The sequence below is a fragment of the Rhinopithecus bieti genome, unplaced genomic scaffold (genome assembly GCF_001698545.2).
Source record: "Rhinopithecus bieti isolate Rb0 unplaced genomic scaffold, ASM169854v2 scaffold_5101, whole genome shotgun sequence".
Lineage (NCBI taxonomy): Eukaryota > Metazoa > Chordata > Mammalia > Primates > Cercopithecidae > Rhinopithecus > Rhinopithecus bieti.
The window spans coordinates 1,000,733-1,016,634 of NW_016804853.1; the positions used below are offsets into that span (position 1 = coordinate 1,000,733).

Here is a 15,902-nt window from a genome sequence, read left to right on the forward strand (position 1 = left end):
TAGCCAGGATGGTCTCGATCTCCTGACCTCGTGATCCGCCCGTCTCGGCCTCCCAAAGTGCTGGGATTACAGGCTTGAGCCACCGCGCCCAGCCTTGATGATTTTTTAAAGATAGATTCCCAGCAGTAAAATAATTGAGTCAAAGGTTAGAAAACTTTCTTGGGAAGAGTTTCAGATATATGGTAGAATTATTTTGCAGAACGCTTGGGGCATGGTTTCCTCTATGGGTGTACAAGAGTTCCTTTCTCACCGTCCTTTTGTTGGCATAATCATACACTCATAAAGCCATGTTAAAGAGTGTCTTAGTCCCGTTGTGCTGCTGTAACAAAATACCACAGACTGGATAATTTATAAACAACAGACATTTATTTCTTACAGTTCTGGAGGCTGGGAAGTCCAAGACCAAGGCACCAGTATGATTGGGTTGACTGTATCTGCCAAAGGGGACTAACGCTGTGTCCTCACCTGGCAGAAGGCAAAAGAAGGACAAAAGAACACTCCCTTCAACCTTGAGCTCTTTTATAATGGTGCTATTCCCACTCATGAGGGAGGAGCCCTCATGATTTCATCACACCCTCAGAGGCCATACTTCCATTGAGGATTAAGTTAATCCCCAATGGGGCACAATGGTTCACGTGTATAATCCCAGCACTTTGGGAGGCCGAGGCAGGTGTATTACTTGAGGTCAGGAGTTTGAGACCAGCCTGGCCAACACAGCAAAACCCTGTCTTTTGTAATAATACAAACATTAGTCAGGTGTGGTGGCAGGCACCTGTAATCCCAGCTACTCGGGAGGCTAAGGCAGGAGAATCACTGGAACCCAGGAGGCGGAGGTTGCAGTGAGCCGAGATTGTGCCACTGCACTCCAGCCTGGGTGACAGACCAAGACTCTGTCTCAAAACAAACAAACAAACAAACAAAACAAAAAAAGAGAAACCAAGTTAATTCTGTTGCATTGGGGATTAAGTCTCAATATGAATTTTCGAGGGGACACCATTATTCACAGCATAGCAAACACATTTTTATTTTTTCTTAACACTGTGAGAAAGGAAATCTTGTGGTGGAGAAATAGCCCTTTACTAGGTTTGTTGTTACAGAGAATAATTTTCTTCCAACAACCCTTCTAACAGTAGTCATTTAAAAAAAATTTGTATTTTTGTTTCATGCAGTAATTGTTCTTCCAAATTTTTTTTCTTTTTCTTTTTCTCTTTTTGAGATGGAGTTTCACTCTTGTTGCCCAGGCTGCAGCGCAGTGGCACGATCTTGGCTCACTGCAACCTCCACCTCCCAGGTTCAAGCAGTTCTTCCACCTCAGCTTCCCAAGTAGCTGGGATTACAGACGCCTACCACCAAGCCCGGCTAATTTTTTGTATTTTTAGTAGAGATGGGGTTTCATTGTCTTGGCCAGGCTGGTCTCAAACTCCTGACCTCAGGTGATCCACCCGCCTTGACCTCCCAAAGTGCAGGGATAAAAATTTATTTCTAAGTGTGACACAGACAAGCTATTGAAAACATCACCAAGTGATTCCAAGATTTCAACTAGAAAAACTAAACAAGCAGTAGGGAAAGAACAAGAGATTTTTAGAAAAGATGAAGAACAAAGAGACACTTGACCTAACAGAAATGAAAGATTGTTTTGAGCTATAGTAGTTAAAACATTATAGTTCTGGCCCAGGCACCATGGCTCATACCTGTAATCCCAGCACTTTGGAAGGCTGAGGCTGGTTGATCACCTGAGGTCAGGAGTTCAAGACCAGCCTGGCCAACGTGATGAAATCCTGCCTCTAGTAATAATGTAAAAATTAACCAGGCATGGTGGCGGGCACCTGTAATCCCAGCTATGTGGAGACTGAGGTAGGAGAATTGTCTGAACCCTGGAGGTGAAGGTTGCAGTGAGCCGAGATTGCGCCACTGCACTCTAACTTGGACGACAGAGTGAGATTCTGTATCGAATGAATGAATGAATGAATAAATAAATAAATAAAGCATTATACTTCTTAGGGTGGAATTAATATAAGAAACAAAATACTGCATGAGAGTGTTTGTCCCTTAAATAAGTATATGAGTGCATATGTGTATAAAATTCCATATATGTGAGTTGCATATGTAATAAACCAACACAAACTCATGGGAAATGGATGCATTATTTGGTAGCGGCAAATGACTTATCAAACCTAGTAGCTGTTTCCTCTGACGTTTCCCTTAGAATGAGCTACTATTGCAGGCGAATCATTTTATTAGAAAAAGTGACTGATTAGAGGTCTTGGGAAAAAAATGATCTCAACCTTTTCTCAAACTTTAAATGGGTAGGAAGCCCGGCTTGCTGGTATGGAGCTGGGTGTGGAATGAAGGTGCCCAGCGAGCTACTTTTGGTTCAGCAGAAGTGGTACTGCAGGATGCACAGAATGTCAGTGAAGGTGCCTGCTGTGGATGCTCATTAAACCCCAGGAAAGGTATTGGTTGTTACAGACAGCAGGACAGTAGCCATTAAAGTCAGAATCTGCTAAGGAGTGTATAACAACTGACCTGTGGATGCATCTGACCCTGAAAATGGATGGCACTGGGCCACCAGGCCCATATTCGGCCTTCTTAGGCAGTGGACACACTAGAGATGCTGGCAGGAAAAGGGCCTTAGCAGGCTGGATCCCCCTCATGCATGCCAGGGTGTGACAAGCAAGGCAGCTGCAGTACAGCTTGAAGCCTAGGTATGGGCCTGGGTGGAGCTGTAGATGCAATTGTTAGTTGTCCTAGTAGCAAATATTCAAATAAGCGCTTTGAGAGCCAAAGTGCAGGAGGGTCCGTGTGATGAGCAGTTGAACAGGATCAGTTGGTCCTGAAAGATGGGTGAGCTCCGTTCCAAAGACACAGGCGATGGCCTTCATGGCCCTCATTTGGACAAGACCGTGATAATCATTTCTTTTCTTTTTATTTTTTTTGAGATGGAGTCTTACTCTTGCCGAGGCTGGAGTGCAGTAGCGTGATCTTGGCTCACTCCAATCTCCACCTCCTGGGTTCAAGCGATTCTCCTGTCTCAGCCTCCTGAATAGCTGGGATTACAGGTGCACGCTGCCACGCCTGGCTAATTTTTTTGTGTTTTAGTAGAGACGGGGTTTCACCGTGTTTCCCAGTCTGGTCTCCGAATCCTGAGCTCAGGCAATCCACCTGCCTCAGCCTCCCAAAGTGCTGGGATTACAGGCATGAGCCACTGCGCCTGGCCTGTGATAAGCATTTTTGATGAACCAAACAAATGATATAAGTGCCTGTTCATTTTAGCAAAAGGCCACGACAAGGTTTTCTTGGATAGTTATGCATATTTGACAGCACTTGCAGCTACAGAGTTTCTTTTCTATTTAATTACACGAGCTACCAAGGAATATAGAGCCATTTACTCTTTTAAAATCAGTGTACCTTTTCAAAAAACACATTGTTCAGTATGAAATAAGGACACTCTACAGATGTTTAGAATTGGAATATTTAACTGGAAGTTCAGCATGTGCGTAGGAAATTAACCTGAAGAAGTTGCCATGGAAGTTACTAAAACAAATTAGAACATTTACTGGGAGTCCTAAAGGAACCAATTTGACAAACAGGACTAGAGGAGAAAGCAAGCAAGCCAGCCAGAGAGAGACAGCTGCCATCTGTGTTTAGAATGAGACTTAATGAGATCTCTATCTTATGGAAATCATTTACACGTAGTATCTCAAGTCCACCTAAGCTGCTCTTTTGTGTCCACATGCTCTGGTCAATTGGAGCAGGATTTTAACTTTGATGATGAAATGGACTACAGGGAAATAGCTCCCTGACCTGATATTTCATGTATTTATTATTTCAGGTCTGATTTTATTTATTTGAAACAGGGTCCTGCTCTGTTGCCCAGGTTGGAGTGCAGTGGCATGATCACAGCTTGCTGCAACCTCAGCCTCCTGGGGCCTCCCAAGTAGTTGGGACTACAGGTGCACACCACCATGCCCAGTTAATTTAAAAATTTTGGTGGGGCCAGGCACGGTGGCTCATGCCTGTAATCCCAGCACTTTGGGAGGCCGAGGCAGGTGGATTGCCTGAACTCAGGATTTAGAGACCAGACTGGGAAACGCAGTGAAACCCCGTCTCTACTAAAATACAAAAAAATTAGCCGGGCGTGGCAGCGTGCACCTGTAATCCCAGCTACTCAGGAGACTGAGGCAGGAGAATCACTTGAACCCAGGAGGCAGAGATTGCAGTGAACTGAGATCAGGCCATTGTACTCCAGCCTGGGTGACAGAGACTCCATCTCCAAAAAAAAATTTATTTTTAATGAAGATGGGGTCTCATTGTGTTTCCTAGGTTGGTCTTGAACTCCTGGCCTCAAGCTATCCTTCTTCCTCAACCTCCCAAAGTGCTGGGATTACTGGCATGAGCCACCAGACCCAGCTAGATCTGATTTTATACTGAGCAAACTATTTTGACCCCAGTGAGCCTAAAGAATTTACATTTTGCTATGCTGCTTGTTACACAATGATTAGTTTTGGCTTTAATGCATATCAACTCATTCATCTGAAAATGTGCCAGGAGTATTCTCATATACATTTGTTTGCTTTTGAGGCTCCTGAGAGGAAGCTTTAGTTAGTGGATTGGTTTAACAGCAGGCAGTTAAAATTTTTATTTTCCTTAGTGGCATACTCATGTATGGTAATTTTAGGGGTGGTGACCTCCACATTCTACCTCACTTAAACATCAAATTATTTAAGGTGGGTAAAGAAAAAAATACCCAAACCCTTGAGTAGGTACTATTATTTTTCCCATTTTACAGACGAAATATAGGTTAAGTTGCTTGCCTAATGTTAGCTGTTAACTGTTGGTGTCACTGGGTCTGGTGCCTCATCCTTATGATCCCAGCACTTCGGGAGGCTGAGACAAGAGATTTGTTTGAGCCTAGGAGTTCAAGACCAGCCTGGGCAACATGGGGAGACCCTATCTCTACAAAAAATTCCAAAAATGAGTCGGGTGTGGTCGTGCACACCTGTGGTCCCAGCTACTCAGGAGGCTGAGCTGGGAGGATCGCTTGAGCCTGGGAAGTTGACACTGCAGTGAACTGTGATTGCATCACTGTACTCCAGTCTGGGCGACAGAGCAAGACCCTGTCTAAAAAAAAAAAAAAAATAGTGTTGGTGCACAGATAGGACCTGAGATTTGAGAGCACTTCCACCTGTGCTCTTTGAGTCTGGAAAATGATTCCTTCCTCCAGTGTGTGTTTCATCTGTTTTTGTTTGTTTGTTTGAGATGCAATCTCGCTGTGTCACCCAGCCTGGAGTGCAGTGGTGCCATCTTGACTCAGTGTAACCTCCACCTCCTGGGTTCAAGCAATTCTCCTACCTCAGCCTCTTGGGTAGCTGGGATAACAGGCATGGGCCATGCACCTGCCTGGCTAATTTTTTTTTGTATTTTTAATAGAGACAGGGTTTCACAATGTTGGCCAGGCTAGTCTTGAACTCCTAACCCCAGGTGATCCACTCACCTTGACCTCTCAAAGTGCTAGGATTACAGGCATGAGCCACTGTACCTGGCATGTTTCATCTTTTAACTGCACTTGCTCCCCTGGCTCCTTTCCTTTTCTTCCTAAAATAACTGAATTTCTTCTTTTCCTTCGTACTCCTTCCAGCTATTACTCTACCATGTTTTTTTGGATCATCTCCAAACTGTTGAAAAAGTTGTTTATGTCTGTGGCCTCTTCTTTCTCTTTTGAACTCTGAGCCCTATTCGAAATCTGCCCAGACAACTCTACTTTTGTAAAGGAGAATGCCTTCAGCCAGAAATTTCTCCCTCTTGTGAATTTCTCTGACATTTTATTTCCCTCTCTTACGCTACTCATCCCATTCTGCCTTTCAGAATTAGATTTTGAGTTTTGGGCATATTCTTTTTTTCTGCCTCATTAAACTAGTTGAGGTCATTCATTATTTGTCATTGAAGCCTTCCCTGTCTTTAGTCACTGTGCATGAAATTACTGAATGAACCAATGAATAAGTACTGCTGTTTCCATAATGATTGCTGATTTTGGAAGCAGTGTGGTGAGAATTTTCAGCTTTCCAACTCATCCAGATTAAGTTCTTTTCACACTAGCTTCGTGACTTTGATTGGAGTGCTCTGAATTGCCCAAGCATCAGATGCTTCCATATTCATGTGTAGATGTGAAACCATCTGAAGCCACATGGAATGAATTTTAGTTTATTCATTCCTTCCATTCTACTTCATTTAGTATGGAAAAGCATGGATTTACAAAAGATTGTTAAACCCCAAGGATTACTTGATATATGTATATATATTTTCATTTTAAAATGAAATTTTCCTTTATGTTTGAGAATTTCCATTTTAAAATGTTGGGAAAATGTTAAGCCATTAAGCCAGCAAAACTATTCTGTATTTACTATTGTTCAGTTAGATTTTTTTTTTCTCTTGCTCTCCCTGCTTTTATAAAAACTCTACACTTTGGTCCTGTGTTTGTGACAGTATTATGTGGCACTGTCTGACCTACCTTTGAAATGTGTAATTTTCTGCTGAAGAACGCATACACTTTGCCTCAGACTCAGGTTTCAGAGGCTGAAACCCCTCTATTACCAATATATTTGATAATGAATTCACATTTTCTTTATAAAAACAAATCCCCTTAAGTTTTGAGGCTTAAGATAAGATGATGAGTTGGCAGAAACTTGTGGAGAGGACAGAGCTGACTGACTTGGGGTCTCTCAGTGCTGAAAGACATTTTGTGGCCAGGAAAGTTGAGCTCTGATGGCAAGACTCATATTGGGTCCAATGGGATTTGTGAATGATTTTTAAAGTCTAAGTATCTTCTATCCTCCCACTACTCACCCAATGCTTGATACAAATTTTAATTTATGATAATATTAGTAACTCTATTAGGAATAATTTGTCTGACTTTCATGCCATTTAATATGAACTCTCTTTAGGTTTCTGAATTCTCTTAGAGCTCAAAGCCAAAAAAAAAAAAAAATGCCCCTTTCTTTGTCTTTATGTTGGCCGAATTGTACTTTGACTATTGGAATAAAAATCAGTATTCATACTCTGAAATTAAAGCTCTTGTTGCATTTCTGCACTGAAGACTTTTTCNTGATTTTTAAAGTCTAAGTATCTTCTATCCTCCCACTACTCACCCAATGCTTGATACAAATTTTAATTTATGATAATATTAGTAACTCTATTAGGAATAATTTGTCTGACTTTCATGCCATTTAATATGAACTCTCTTTAGGTTTCTGAATTCTCTTAGAGCTCAAAGCCAAAAAAAAAAAAAATGCCCCTTTCTTTGTCTTTATGTTGGCCGAATTGTACTTTGACTATTGGAATAAAATCAGTATTCATACTCTGAAATTAAAGCTCTTGTTGCATTTCTGCACTGAAGACTTTTCTAAACCAGGTGAATAGTTTGACAGCATTTTCTTTTCTCTATTTTAGGTTGATGCCTTCCCTCCCAATGGTTATGGCTTATACAACATAGTGGGGAATGCATGGGAATGGACTTCAGACTGGTGGACCGTTCATCATTCTGTTGAAGAAACGCTTAACCCGGTGAGTATTATTCGCAGAGCATGTATCTTGGAATGGTAACATCCGTCCTCTGGGCAGTCTGCAGCCAGACTTTCATGTATTTCCAAAGGATATTTACTTACTCTGGAAATTAATCTTGGAATTTCCCTAAAGGGATGTTAAGCACATGTTTCTTATTTCAACCTTAGAGCATTTTGTAAAAATGTCTGTGAGCATCTTATCTTTTCCTGGATTGTGATGGTGATAACTATTTGAGGAAATCTGCCTATAACTTTAGAAATTGTATTCAGTCTCATAGATTTGATCAAAGCGTGATATATAAATAATTATAAAGTTTATTACTGTTTTATTATTAACTATTAAGATCTGTTAGATGGTATTTATCATGCCTCTAGTTGCCTGAGTTCTGATGGGTTGAAATTTTGATTCAGCAGCATGGTTTGGAGAGAATGAGAAGGGGTGTTTTCTGGTTAAACATTGAAGCAGGAAGTTGTGTCATTTAGTGATTAATTCCTCTTAGTATGTCAGGCCAATGCACCTTATACCTTGGGAACAGAAGACAACCATGTTTGTCTAAGTTTTACTTATTCTGGCATGTGAAAAATGTTGAATGCAAATAGTATACTACCCTGCCTCTAAAACCAAACTATCCCAGCAGAATGTATACAAATTGAGACACTACATGGGCATGTGTGTGGAAAGTGCTTCCTTTAAAAAGAACATCTCTGAATATTTTTTATGGTGTGAACAGATTGGGGGTAAAATATCATGCAAAATCCCATCTCTAGCAAAGTAGCCATTCATAAGTCAGTTCCAGGAATATAAATGGATATTTATAACCAAACTAGCTAGACTGGGTACTTGATGTGCTTAACTTTAAACCTGAACCTTTTGAAAAGGCTCAAAGGGTAATGATAAAGAAAATTAATTCTTAAATATTTTCTCAATATAGGATTATAGAGCAATTGAAGAAATAGACTCTGCCTGAGGTTCATTTTTCAGAATACAGGAATAAAGTTGTTTGATATGCTTAATTTTTCTTCACAGAATAACACATGGGCTGCTCATGAATAATCTAGAGAAACAGATCTACTTTTGGGGGGGTGCAGATAAAAATGCTGAGTTCTTCAGAAACTGTCATCCCTCCTCAGTTTCTTTTAATTTGCAGCGGGGCTGGTGGAAGTAGTGGTCAAAATGAAAATAAGGTTGTAAAATTTTAGGTGGGTTTGTGGTTGGGAGATGTCCTTCTCTACTGGCAAGATGTGACTTGCCATTTGCTGTCAGAATCAGAAGTAGAATTTTTTTCCTCTCAGATAAAAGCATCTGCATGCTTGGAAGGGAGTGCACAAGGCCTTAGAATGCTGGCAAGTTGTGAATGTATCTATCTGACCATCTGGTGTGGAGCTGAGTGCTTGTTAGCTTTCAGTTTTAGAACTACTTGTGTTTCTTCTAAGGATTTACAGAAAATTCACATTTTCTTTTACCAATCCTAGGCTTTATCCTGGATGTTGCCCTTGCTCTAATGAAATTGTTCTCATTTTAGGTTTCTCTTTGTCCCAGTGGCCTCCTTTGCTTCCTCATTTGACTGGGATATAATTTAGCAGTTTTGAAAACTAAACCCCAAATCCTTAGACAATTCATACTCTATAATTCAGGTCTTTACAGCTATTCTTCATTGCCAGCAGAAAAGCCATGATCATCCCTCATCTGGGTTACTGCAGCAGCCTCCCAGAGGGCTCCCTGCCTTCCCTCTCTTTGTCATATTGAGACTAGACTGATCTATATAGATAGCAAGTCCACATTGCGGTTCCAACTCCCCTATTGAAAATCCTTTTAATGCCTTCTTATTACCTGAAGAATAAAGTGTAAAAGATTTGTTAAAAAAACTTATTACTTTTATCTTTTATTATGTATTATTATTATTATTATTATTATTGTTTTTTTTTTTGAGAGAGAGAGTCTCACTGTATCCCTCAGGCTGGAGTGCAGTGGTGTGATCTCAGCTCACTGCAGCCTCTGCCTCCCGTGTTCAAGTAATTCTCATGACTCAGCCTCTCAAGTAGCTGGGATTACAGGTGCCCGCCACCACACCCAGCTAATTTTTGTATTTTTAGTAGAAATGGGGTTTTGCCATGTTGGCCAGACTGGTCTTGAACTCCTGACCTCAGGTGATCTGCCCGCCTTGGCCCCCCAAAGTTCTGGGACTACAGGTGTGTGAACTACCATGCCAGGTCTTATTACTTTTATTTTTAATTTTTGTGGAGATGGGGTCTTGCTCTGTTACACAGGCGGTCTCGAACTCCTGGCCTCAAGCAATCCTCCCGCCTTGGCCTCCTAAAGTGCTGGGAGTACAGATGTGGGACACTGCACCTGGCTGATTAAGTATAAATTCTTGCACATGACTTCTGAAGGCTAACATAATTTAACCCTTGCTGATCTCTCTAGCCACATCTTTTTTTTTCTTTTTTAAACAGTTAATTATGAAATGTTACAAAAATTCAAAACAGTGCAGAAAATAGTATAATAGATAACTGTGTACCTACTACATAATGTTAACAGTTTACTGTGTTTACTTTCTGTCTCTTTTAGCCAAAGAAAAAGAACAAAAACTGTTCTTCTCATCAGTGCTTGATATCATCAGTATGTTTTATTTAAGCTGCTCTGGTCAGCGTGCAGGGCTGTTTCACTGTGTTTTTCAGTCATCATTTTTAAAAGTTTGTCTGATAACTCTGATATCTGGCCACCAGGTTGATCTGTTTCTGTTGTTCTTGGCTTTCAGTCACATCTTTTTCTCTCACATGCCTGGTTAGTTTTGACTGAGTGTCAGACATTTTATGTGAAAAATTGTGGAGGTTATTTGAGATCTAGATAGTGTCATGTGTCTCTGGAGAGGATTTACCTTTGCTTCTAGAAACTTCTATTTCAGATTAGCTTTAATCTAGTCAGGAATTGAGATGATTTGAAGCAGAGCTTCAGACTCTGTAATGGCCAGACTATTTCTAGTTCCCCTTGGTGCCAACCAAAAGTCTAGGGGTTTTACCATAGATCCTCCACCTTGGAGGGCCTTGAACTCCAATTTTTTATTTCCTCAGGCCATGAGTCTATTGAAAGTTCTGCTCAGCTTCTCAGCCTTACATCTGCCATTTGAGGCAATAGATCTCTAAGGACAACAGTTTCTCTTCTCTAGGATTTGAGCCCTGCAATTCTTCACAGCTGTGATAGTTCTCGTCGGGTCTGGTTAAGTCCTATTTCTCTTTGAGATCTTAATTTATTTGCTTTTCTTCCCTAATGGACTATGTATCTCTAGTGCTTAGCAAATAACCTGTATATAATTATTGACCCTACAATAATACCAATTCAAGATATACGGAATTGGGGGAGTTTGGTGACTGTCCAGACTCCAGGTGTTTCATAAGCAGAGGCTGGTTAGAAGAGACATTTTCAGGGAAAGTTTAGAACCAAAATATCCATGTGGTTAGTAAATATTTCAATTCAGGAACTGACCTCTTCTATGTCGTGTATTTATGTTAGTTCTGTGACTAACTCACAACGGCAAGTCATTTTAAAGCTTCTTTGGAGAGCTTGGGAATATCAGTGCCCTGTATGCAAAGGTTATTCAGGAAATATATTTTTCTTATTCAGTGATTTCCAGGGAGCAAAAGTTAATCATTAGTTTTTATTTTATTGGGCAGTTATTTATGGCAAAAGCAGGTTGTGGAAACAGCCGTGTGTGCTTTGTACACATCTAAGAGAAGATGAGGTATTTGGCCATGTGAAAAAAGGGTCAGCTTGGTTAGCATGTGTGTGTGTGTGTGTGTGTATGTGTCCCATGTGTGTGTCCTGTGGAGGTGCCACATTAAGATGGCCTCATTCCCCTCCTCACAGGCACAATCTAGTATATGGCCAGTGCTGCAACGTATTTTAACCCAATAATAATGTGGTTTTTGCAAATGTAGTTTGTGGTTATTTGCTTCTCAGTTGCCTAAGTCTGAGACGAATATGAATCTGTGGCGCCATGTAGTGCTTTCAGTTAAAGAAATATGTAGCGGTTATATAGCATTCTGATTTCCCACATCTGCGTACTCACTTTCAGTACCAAAGTACCATGCTGACTTGTTCAGTTGATGATGTGACAGGATGGGGTGATCTGTGATATCTTTCCCTCTCTGTTAGGGACACAGTTGCTTTTAGGTGATGTCTTTTTCTCAGGGAAAGAACTCTAATTTTGTTTTTGTTTTATTTGAGGTGGAGGCTTGCTCTGTGACCCAGGATGGAGTGCAGTGGCACAACCTTGGCTCACTGCAACCTCCGCCTCCCAGGTACAAGCAATTCTCCAGCCTCAGCCTCCCGAATAGCTGGGATTACAGGTGCCCATGCAACCATGCCCAGCTAATTTTTTTTGTATTTTTAGTAGAGACTGGGCTTCACCATGTTGGTCAGGCTGGTCTTGAACTCCTAACCTCTGGTGATCCACCCGCCTCTGCCTCCCAAAGTGCTGGGATTACAGGTGTGAGCCACCATGCTTGGCTGTCAGGGAAAGAACTCTAATTTTGGAATTAACCAAAGTAACTTGGATTACAGCTCTGTCACTTAATATTAAAGGACTACTGCTAAATTTGGAATATGTCTTCATTTTCCTTGTCTACAAATTGGAAATAATTATACTGGATGAAATTGTGTGAAATTTAATTTGTCACTGTATGTGCAAACTTTATATCACTTCCAGAGGACTGTTGTTATTTTACTGTTTTTGTTTGTATTATGTTTTGGCTATCTAATTATAATATTGCTTACTGCCATCAGCAGAGTTAATGAGAAACGTTGGTCTTCAGAAGCATAGGGGGAAAAAAAGAAAAAAGAAGCAGAGGGGAAGAAAACGACATTTATGAATAATGATTGCTGATACTCCTCTTACCCTTACCTTTGGTTGGCTTATCGCATACTCATTCTCTCAATGAAAACTTTGCTCATCAAAGCCCAGTGAGATCAAAGTTTTCCAAAACGTATTCCTCCTCTGAATGAATCTCTGCTACTTACCACATTTTAGCCAGAAATTCAGTTTGTTTTGCTTCCGTTAATGTGGAATTTGATTGTCTGGTAGATTGTATAGCTCTCGCCATTTTGGAAAGTGTCCTCTGTTTCTCAGGGTTGTTTGATGTATGGAATTGACCTGAGATATGCTGGGTGCAAGTGGCTCATGCCTGTAATCACAGCACTCTGGGAGGCGGAGGTGGGAGGATCGCTTGAGCTCAGGAGTTTGAGACCAGCCTGGGCAACATGGCAAAATCTCATCTTTACAGAAAACACAAAAAGTTAGCTGGGCATGGTGGCACATGCCTGTAGTCCCAGCTACTTGGGAGATTGAGGTGAGAGGATGGTTTGAGCCTGGGAGGTGGAGGTTGCAGTAAGCCGAGATCACACCACTGCACTCCAGCCTGGGCAACAGAGCCAGACCAGGTCTCAAAAGATAAAACAAACAAAATACACACAAAAAATAGAATTGACCTAGGATAAGCCCTCCTTGTCTGTCCTCCGTGGTGTGCAGAGGCCACTCCTCTGAGCTCTTGCCTATCCACACATAGCACATTAAGTACATTTGGGGCACATACCAGTTCTCTGGCCAGAGATTAGCATGTATACTCATGCTTGCAGATGCCATACTTGTTGACCCTGCTCAGATCCTTCTTTGTCATTGCATGATAGGGCTTAGGGCTTGGACTCACAGTAGTTTTTTAGATCCTCTAAACTCCACACTTGATTGTTCCTCTTCCCCATGATCCTCTGGCCTCCCACCACTGTGTCTCAGTGTGCAACAGAAGCATGAGACTGTTACTTAGCTTGCCTCCTGATCTTCCTCTGCCCAGGCGATGAGACTGCCATTTTCTCAGTCTGGCAAAAACCGGTAAATATCATGTCATCTTTCTCCTTAATTAAGACTTTCATACCCATTGATGGTCCCATCAACAGTCTCATCATTTCAAGCAAGCATTCATTGAGTACCTAGTATGTGCTGGGGGCTGAGGGAGGAAGTTGATTAAGAATTTTTCCCTGCCATAAGGCCTTCACTCACATGTTTTTTGTTTTGTTTTGTTTTGATTTTTGGAGACAGTTTCCTTCTTCTTGCCCAGACTGGAGTGCGATGGCACTATCTCAACTCACTGCAACCTCCACCTCCTGGGTTCAAGTGATTGTTCGGCCTCAGCCTCCCAAGTAGCTGGGATTACAGGCATGTGTCATGTGCCACCACGCCTGGCTAATTTTGTATTTTCAGGTGAGATGGGGTTTCACCGTGTTGGTCAGGCTGGTCTCGAACTCCTGACCTCAGATGATTCACCTGTCTCAGCCTCCCAAAGTGCTAGGATTACAGGCATGAGCCACTGTGCCTGGCCCACTCACATGTTTTTGATCAGGACATTCTGAGGACATGAATAAATCAGTTTGATGGAGAACTAACCTAGTGTTCAAAATGAAAAAAAAGCACGAAAGTGATAATGAAGTTCACCTGATAATAAATTTAATACGGCTACAAGTTATACATAGTAAATGCCAAGGGCAAAACAAGGTTATCAAAATAACAGCCTTTTGGGACTATGTTTGGGAAAATAATTTTATCTCCTTATCCCTAGTGGAAGATGAATGTCTTCTGGAGGAAGTACTAATATTTACCCATTGTAATTTTTCACTGTGGATCAGTTGCAAGGTTCTTCACCCAATAAAATAGAACTATTGAGAAGTAGAAATAAACTCAAATGTATGGTTCAGATATTTAGATCCTGCAGACACATTTCCAAACACGTTATCCAAACATATGCTTCTTGCTTGAAAAGAGCGAATTCTAATTCCAGTTACTATTTGGACGATGTTAGAAATACCATTTGTTTCCAGTTCGGGACAAAATTACCCTCAGAGCCTCATGTTACAACTACTGATTCTTCCTGAGCAAAAAGAGCAGAACACTAAAATGTACCATGGCCTCCTTAGTTTGGAGGGTCAGGGGGGTATCTGAAAGGTGGGAAGTGGAAACCTCCTCTAACCTCTCACCCTGTAGGAATTCCTTCTTTGATACCCCTGACAGCTGTGGTCCTGCAGCCTCTTGCTAAAAGCTTCTTGGTGAACAAGAACTCTCCAACACTTGGGGCAACTTACTGCCTTGTCAGATGTTCTCACTGAAGGTTCCTCTGTCCAACTCAAATCCTCCTTGAAGTGTCAACTCAGTGGCCCTCATTCTGCCGTTGCTGAGAATAAGAAAGTATCTTCCTTCTGCCTTGTACATACAAGCTCTTGAGATACCTAAGGACAGTTGTTGTGTCTCTCCTGCCCCACCCATTTTTCTGTTTCTAGATAAGCATTCCCATTCTTCTGCTGCACCTGGGATAACTGGGTTTGCAATTCAGGGCAACCCAGTTACATTGCTCTGAATAACATGAATTGGGGGAAAATGCCCCTTTTTGTAAATGGACATGCAGAATTATACACAGTGTTCTAGATGTTGTTGGATAGATGCAAATAATAGTGGGGCTATCCTCTTTTTATTCATTCTGTCTCATCAGGTCTCAGATTATGTCAGCAGTTACGGGTTTGGTTAGTGGATGCCAATCAAGCTGGGTTTGAATCTTGTCACTGTATCTGTGGCTTGCCAGATGTGTGACCCTGTGCAAGTCACTTAAGTGCTCTGAGACTCAGTTTGCTTCCTTCTTAAACGGGGATGAAGATTCCTACTTCATAGAGTTGTAAGGAAGTGAGAGAGTGTAGTACGGTACTTAGCACAATGTTTGGCAAATAGCATGTGATACATGGTAGCTTCCGTCCTAATTGCTGTCAGTGCTATACCACCACTACTATGGGCACTACTACTGTTACTATGAGTAGTAGCTGCAGTAGTAACGAAGAACAGTATCTCACTGATGGTTCCTGTTAAGCTTGTAGCCAAATAAAACTTGCATTTTTCTCCCATGTTGATCTCAGGCAAGGTCTCCCCTAGTGTTGTTGTTACACAGCGATTTTTTTTTTTTATGTAGCTATTTTTTACATGCAGTTATTTTTTAAGAAACATTTTTAAAAATTTTGAATCTTTTCTTTGTTTTGTACGTGCATTTTGAAACTTCATGCAATGCCTATCTCATCTCTCCATGAGATTTCATTTTGTTTATGGGTTTCAACCTTGAGAGACAGCTTATAGAAATCATTCTGGCTCTCAGTGCTGTCTTCAATGGTGGTAGCTTTCCCTTCCAATTTATTATAACCAACAGATTTGGCTGTTTTAAAGTCATTGATATAGTATGAATGGGACAGGGCCCAAGGCAAAGCCCTGTAGCACTGGAGTCAGCCTACATTTTCTGAGTATCTACTGTAGTATCAGGCTA

General features: G+C 41.3%; 1 protein-coding gene across 3 annotated transcripts in view; it reads left to right on the top strand.

Moving 5' to 3' along the window:
- Nucleotides 1-15,902, top strand: part of SUMF1 (sulfatase modifying factor 1) — a 113,762-nt gene that overhangs the window by 58,007 nt on the left and 39,853 nt on the right. For all 3 annotated transcript variants that reach the window (XM_017870730.1, XM_017870731.1, XM_017870732.1), the window contains exon 7: nt 7,447-7,560. In XM_017870730.1, the coding sequence (XP_017726219.1) occupies nt 7,447-7,560 (114 nt within the window). The remainder of the gene's footprint in view (nt 1-7,446; nt 7,561-15,902) is intronic.